Genomic DNA, 7,364 nt, shown 5'->3' with positions numbered 1-7,364 from the left:
AAGGTGATCAAGAAGGGCTTTCCAGAAGGGTTGCTCGGCCAGACTTTAGGAAGAGGGGAGTTAGGCAGAGGAGAGGGGGCTGGGGGAATGGAATTCCAGGCTGTGGGCACACATGCAGAGGTACAGAAGCATGAGAAGAGCTGGACTGAGGCTGAGAAAAGGGGGAGAGGTAGAGGTGGCCTGGAGCCATGTTTGCCGTGACAGATCAAGTTTCCTTGGGCATCCTCTGTGAGGTCACATCCTCTGTGTGGACACAGTGAAGCAATGTCTTGCCTGTGCCCCAGTCGGCAGCACAGCCAGTTGCATCCAGGAAGGTGCAGGGGGCTGGCGGGCTCCAGAAGGGAAGAAGAAGTCTGTAAGAGTCCCCGCCACATGTTCCCAAGTGGCTCTGAGGAGTCCTAGAAATAGAAGTGGCAATCCAAGGGTAGTGCAAGGACCAGAGGCGGAAGAGGACGGCCCTTGACAGCAGCTGTCAGAAAGAAAATCTCATGTGACTTCTACAAAGAGGCCAAAAGTATAGCGGGAAAGGCAGGGGCTAGCTCCATTGCCATGGAGGTTTGAGTTCAGATCTTACCACCTACTGTGGGTGAGCCTAGCACGTCACTCGACGTTCCTCATAGGGCCGGTTTGAAAGTAAAATGAGATGAAGCTCCTGGCACCTGGTCCACTCTGAAGAGATATTAATTTCGTTTTCCGCCCCTAAGGGGCCTGAGTCAGTTTCCCACAGCAGACTCACCTGCCCAGTGCCTTAAAGGGAAGCGGAAAGGGCTCGGGTACTGGTGGGGTGCATATGGAAGAGACTGGGGGGCATTGCCAGGCAGTGTGTATTTGCTATGCTCAGTCACAAAGGCGAAGGGCTGAGCGACGAGGTCTCGGAGCCCGGCTTCTTGTCACCTGCAGGGGTTAGCTCTGGCCAGGAGCTTTGGGTGTGGAAGGAGGGACAAACACTGCAGTCAGGCCTGCTGCTATGGCCCCAAGCAGTGGGACAAGCTGTGGGGCAGCATCCAGGCCACTGAAGGAAATCGGTGCCGGTGCCAGCGTCATCTCTCTTCGAGGAAAAGCAAGTGTTTCTCTCATTGTCTTCACTCTTCAAACCTCCTCCGCACCATTCCCTCCTACACTGTCAGCTAAGGACCTTGCCTTAAACTTCACTTAGATAAAAGAAGCAATCAGAAGGGAACTCCCTCATTTCCTCCCCCACATCCACTGCCTGCCCTGTCTGTACTCACCTGCCTTCCCTCCCACGCGACAGCAGGAAGTGCCTCTTCTTGAGCCTCTTCTAGTGGCCATGGCCAACCCTCCCGCTTGTGCCCTGCAGCTCACCCTCTCCTCTCCTGCACATTCATTCTTCCCGTTCTACTGCGTCCTGCCCACCCCATCAAACAAATGCACCTCTGCACTGCCCATCTTACCCTTGTCTCCCGATGCTCCCCATTCAACGAGCCGTCAAGTTACTGCCTCTTCCCTTCCCATTTGCCACCTAACCCACTCCAGTTGGACTCATTCCCCCTCTGCTGAAAATGCTCTTGTCCAGGTCACCAATGATTCCCTTTCTACGCCAGCCTCACTTTACCCCATTGGCATTCAACAGCAGATTCCCCCTTTGCTGAAGCATTGTCCTCTCCTGCTGTCTGTGACCCTGTGCTCTCCCAGCCACCTACCTCACTGCCACTTGCTCATTCTGCCTTCCTTGCTGCCCCCCTTCCTCTGCTGCATTTCTTTTTTCTTTTTTTATTGAGATGGAGTTGCACTCTTGTTGCCCAGGCTGGAGTGCAATGGCGCAATCTCGGCTCACCACAACCTCCACCTCCCGGGTTCAAGCGATTCTCCTGCCTCAGACTCCCGAGTAGCTGGGATTACAGGCATGCGCCACCACACCAGGCTAATTTTTTTGTATTTTTAGTAGAGGCGGGGTTTCTCCATGTTGGTCAGGCTGGTCTCGAATTCTTGACCTCAGGTGCACCCGCCTAGGCCTCCCAAAGTGCTGGGATTACAGGTGTGAGCCACCGCACCCAGCCCCTCTGCTGCATTTCTAATGATCAGGACCTTCTCTTTTTTCCATCTCCACGCTCTTCCTGGGAATCTCTGTTTGAATACATCTATAATGTAACAGTTCCTAATAGGTTTTCAGGTATTATCTACCCCCAAATCTCCAAATTCGTATATCCAAGGGTCTACCTGGTATTTCCACTTAGATGTCTACTAGTCATGTCAGCCTTGCCAGGTCAAGCAGAATCCTTCATTTCCTGAACAACTCCTATCTTATTACAGTTTCGTTTTCAGAGTAATACTCATTTTGCTTTTTCATCTGTCCTCCCTGACTAGAAAGCTCCATTACCTGTTTTTTTTTCTGTTCAGTACTATAGGACAGTGCTTGCAGAGAGAAGCTTAATGTTTGTTGACTGACTAAATGACTGTCTTTAGTATATGTAATATGCCAAGGTTGTTAACTCCTGAGTAAAAGGAAATGTCATATACCGATGAACATAAATCAGGAGTTTCCAATCTTTTGGTTTCTCTAGGCCACATTGGAAGAATTGTCTTGGGCCACACATAAAATACACGAACACTAATGATAGCTGATGAACTAAAAAAAAATTGCAAAAAAATCTCATAATGTTTTAAGAAAGTTTACGAATTTGTGTTGGGCTGCATTCAAAGCCATCCTGAGCTGTGGGTTGGACAAGTTTGATATAAACATTTAGGTTAGATAGTCTTAAAAGACTGTTTCCTAAGTTAACATACATCTGGTCTACATTTTTGGTTTCTATCTGGATGGAACGGGCTTGTGTTTTGACAGTGTTCATTGCCACTAGTTTCCATCCAGCCCCCATCAGGACATATGAAATAAAAAGAACCATATATGGATAAAGAGGACCTAAAAAGCATAGCCTGCCTTTGCCTCGGGACCCTCTGAAAAGGGGCTCTTTTGTCCCCTGCTCACGGCCTACGAACTGGCTCCATGTCACAGCTATTATGGGGTGCTCCTGGCCATCCCCATTCTCCCTGCACTCAGGGAGAACTCATTCCTACCAGAATGGCACAGTAGCCTTGGCCTTGACTTACCCGAGGCCAAGGGCCCAGCAAGAGAAGCTCAAGATGTAGCTATTCCTTGAAAACAGGGGAAGGGAAGAGACAGTAGGCTGGAAGGGCATAGCAAAGCTGAATAAAAGACATATGAATAACGGAAAGGGATGATAAACCTAAGAAGGGGTTGTAAAGTGTCCTGTCTAGAGCTGAGGGTAGGATTCCTTGCATTACCACTGAACACAGGGTACCCACTTGGAGAGATGTGATCCATCCCCAGGGGCATCTGGTATTAGAACAAGCCTGTTAAAAGTAAGTGTTGGCCCTAGGAGCTCTAGGATTTGTTTCAAGTTGTTACCTTTGAATAACTTCACCCTTGAACTTAAGCTGTGCTAGACTCACAATCTATCACCTGTATCCCCCACTCCCACCAACAGCACAAGCAAATTGGTCAGCTTTTCTCCCAGAGGCAGGGGGCTGTCAAGGGCAGAATGACTCAGGGCTTTGGTTGTGGAAGAAAGAGAACCTCTAGTCACCCTTGGTTGTAGCTTGCCAAGTTTCTAAGCAACTTCTTAGGCCCCACTCCCTGAAGTGGGGAAATCTGACTAGAGATAGAAAACAAGGAAGGTGGATTCTGTGAAGGCAATGGTTCTCATGGCAACAGGCGGTCCAATGGTGAGCTGGAAGACTCTCCACAAAACCTATGAGAATCCACACACAGGCTAAATGGAAATGCTGGGGAAAAAACCTCCCATTCTAAATGCAAGTGTGCTATGCCTTAGTGGGGAGGGAGAAGGTGGCTGGCTGTAAGGTCATCTCGTTGCTCTCTCTGTTGCCAGGCAGGGCTCTGTTAGCACAGACGAATCAAAATCCCTCCTGGGCAGCTGGAGTCCTGAATCAGAGATTTCAAAGAGGAGAGAAGGGATATGAACTGCAGCATCGAAACCTAAAAATGTATTTTATTTTGAAGTTGTGCTTTGGATTTTCCCCAATCCAACATCTGTTGAGTGACAGTCTTAGGTTCACACAAAGCATCTCCAAGCATACATACAATATTCCAGTTATCAACACTATTTTAAAGAATATACCATTTTACACAAATGTGACATACAAGTCAGACGCCACCACATTGCGATTCCCTGGAAGATCTGACTTCTCTTCCGCACGGGAAGTAGATCTGCACCAGCCCTTCCAGTGCTCTGCGCATACTGGTGCTGGCATCACTGCTCCTCATCTCCTTGGGGAGAAGCCAGGGCGCCCTGAGGAGGTTGGTTGAGACCAGTGTTTCCAGTTTACAGGCTTCTGGCTACAAACTCCTCTATTTTCTAAATTGGGATGCTAGTAGCCCCACCCCACCTCTCTTCCCCAAAGACTGACCCTTCAGAGTCCACACCAGGAAAAGGATCCATGCCATGAGGGGCAGAGCAGGGCTCTTTGAAGCATCATGCTGGTTTCAGCAAGCATAGCTGAGGAAGGCTGGTCTCCCTAGGCCCTGGATGGCCAGCTCCTTTTGGCTTTTCGGTGTAAAAATCACAGTGTGCAACCTCAATTCCAGTTGTTTGCAGTGAGCTCTGCCGAGAAGGACTCTCCTCCTATCGGTTCCTAGTCCTCTCGACAGGACCATCTCACAGGTGTCAGGAGCACCAGAGATGGGGAAGACAGCTCTGCCCCCAGAGTTGGGTTTAGTAGGGGACCACTCACACACTGTTCAGTTCACGATGCAAATTAGCGCGGATGGACACTGATCAAGCGGATGGTGAACACGAGTTACATACAGGGTTGAAAGAGAAATAAGGCAGGAGCAACAGAACAGGCCCAAAGCGTTGCCATTAAGAAAGCTTTGCTTTTACTTTCTTAGAGGGGAGTGTGCTGGAGAGAGGGAGAAACGGCAAGTGTGGGTACTACTTTTGATCAGTTGGACTGAAAGGAATGTAAAGTGAAAGATGGGGTTTCATTTTCAGCAAGGAAACAGATCCTTGGGTATGAAAGCCCCCTGTTGGCTCAGGACCTGTATAGGCCCAGGTGACAGGCAAGAACAGGTCAGGAAACAGCAACACACACCAAGACTGTGGGTTGCCTCTTCCAGGCTGACTCACTTCACTGCAGTTCTTTAGTTCTCCCTTCTAGCACTTGGAAAGGTTTCTCTGGTGCTGCAGGTTAGCCTTCTCATTAGTGATTTCCCATAAAGCACCTCTTTTCCTTTGCACAGGATTAAAAAAAAAAAAAATCCTACCACTTTCCATAGATGTAACCACCAATTTCACATGTTTGTCCAAAAATAATCTCTTCTAGGTCAAAGATAAGAAAACTCAGATTTTCCTACCTGAATGGCAACCCACCATCTCTCCTGAACTACAGAAAATAAGGCCAAAATGTAAGTGCAGCTTTTAAACCAGAAAACACAGAGAAGAAGGATGAGTTTCAGCTTTAACTCAAGTTGCTGTCTGAGAACCATGAGCCTGGCTGTGGATGTCTCCGGTCCTGGTACTCCTGGGATAGCATGATGCTAGGGGGGCCAGGACCACGGACACCAGGTTTGGAGACTGGATTGGAGCAGACAAGGGTATATTTGTGCATTTTGGAAGGGAACCAGAAAAAAGGCCAGAGTAGAGCCAAAATATTCAGCATTCAAATTTTAACTTTCTTTAGATTCCGGCCTTGGGAAGACTTGAGAACCCGTGGGGTCAGAGTTCCCTTAATTGTCCTTGTTTGGATCAATGAAAACTGGTTTTAGGAGGCAGGGTCTCCCTTTAATCTAACTAAGGCTCTCTAAGCCCCTGTTGGTCCCTGAAGAGAGACCTTGTAAAATAACCAAACTAAGGGGTGGACTTAAAACAAGTTTTCATTTGGGAACAATTTCTGGATTAGCAAAGCTGAATTTAATTTTTTAATAGGATAATGAATTTTATGTTTTAAGTGCCAAAAACATTAGGCGGAAAAAGGACCCATTTCTTACCTTTTCCAAACCTGCCACAGACACAATAAAACTCTCTTAAGACTCTTTACCCTAAAACGAACCAGCTATAAAACTGTCTTATATAGGAAAATGTCTTAAATGGAAAATGGTCCATCAGAGACAAAGGTAGGAACCCGAGAAATGTCTATACATTCAGAAAAACTTTAAAAGCTCCTTAATAAGACTGGGGTGTACTTCTAGGGGATGGAGGAGAGCAAGAGCAAACACCAATGACCAATTCACATCAATGGAAAGAACAAAGAGAGAAAGCCCCCAACCCGAAACAGGTTACGGGATTGTCCCATCCCGTGATATTTCATATGATGGAGAAATTTCAAAGGCTAGGTTCTCTGGCCCAGACAGAACGAAGTTTGTAACGGAAACAGAGACCCCTGGTGGCTACTGTGTGAACTGCCACAATAACTTACAAAGAGACTGGTCTATGACCAGGAGAGGCTACACATGCCAGAGACTAGAAAAACGTGTGTGTGTGTATGTAAAATGTGTGTGTGTGTAAAATATGTGTGTGTGTGTAAAATGAAGACTAGACTACATATGATTCTCTATAATCAGTTCCCAAAACAAGATGCCACTGAAAGCTGGATGGCTGTAGCCAACCAACTGGTCAAGGCATCCCTGTGGTCTGAGGGGACTGAGACTTGAGCCCATGTCCTCGGGACTGCCTTACCAGATTTCACAGTGACCTGATAATGAAAACCTGTCTCTGGCTAACCTAAGAACGGTACAGACTGCAGCTGGCTGAATTACGACGACTGGGGGAAGCAGAGGGCAGTGGGAAGGGAGAGGCGATGCCAAGGGTTTCATTCTCAAGGTTTTGGGAGACAGGGAGGCTAATTCCTGCAAGAACAACTTAGAACCTAATTTTCAACTGAAGTCCCCAAGCTAGTTAAATAGGAAGATTTTAATAACAGTCAGTCCCTATAATCCCTTTGTCTAGAACAATTAAATTATATCCCTCAGACAGTACAAGACTTGTCAGTGGACTGTGGAGAAGTTGATGAGTTGACACCAGGGCTAGTGGCATTTGTTTTGGGGAAGACAGTGGGCTTGGGCCGTGTGGCTGGTGGTTTAACAGGGGCAGCCATCTTGACAGACTTGACAGGCCGGAAGGCGCAGGCGATGTCCCCAGCAGTACTGGCGCTGCGCTGGAAGGCGGGCTCGGGGTCCTTGAGGAGCTGGGTGTGCATGGGGCTGGAAGGTTCCGACGTGGGGGCCACCACTGGGGAGGTTTTGAGGGGCTCCAAGGTGTCCAGAACCACGTCGGGGGTGTGCTTGACGCTGCTCTGCCGTTCTAGCTCCCGTAGCTCATTCAGGGCTGAGTTCATTGTTGCCTCAATATCCTGCAAAACAGGAAAAAGGA

The 7,364-nt window shown here is 48.1% G+C and overlaps 1 protein-coding gene across 3 annotated transcripts in view; it reads right to left on the bottom strand.

The window, feature by feature from the left end:
• Nucleotides 1-3,966: 3,966 nt before the first annotated feature.
• The window catches only part of LOC105484840 (SLIT-ROBO Rho GTPase activating protein 2), a 250,229-nt gene continuing 246,831 nt past the window's right edge, over nt 3,967-7,364 (bottom strand). For all 3 annotated transcript variants that reach the window (XM_011746880.3, XM_011746881.3, XM_071079222.1), the window contains exon 23: nt 3,967-7,344. In XM_011746880.3, coding sequence (XP_011745182.1) covers nt 6,961-7,344 — 384 coding nt within the window. In that variant the 3' untranslated portion in view covers nt 3,967-6,960. The remainder of the gene's footprint in view (nt 7,345-7,364) is intronic.

This window comes from Macaca nemestrina, chromosome 1, assembly GCF_043159975.1.
Source record: "Macaca nemestrina isolate mMacNem1 chromosome 1, mMacNem.hap1, whole genome shotgun sequence".
In the NCBI taxonomy this organism is placed as follows: Eukaryota; Metazoa; Chordata; class Mammalia; order Primates; family Cercopithecidae; genus Macaca; species Macaca nemestrina.
This window is presented reverse-complemented; position numbering and strand designations above follow the sequence as displayed.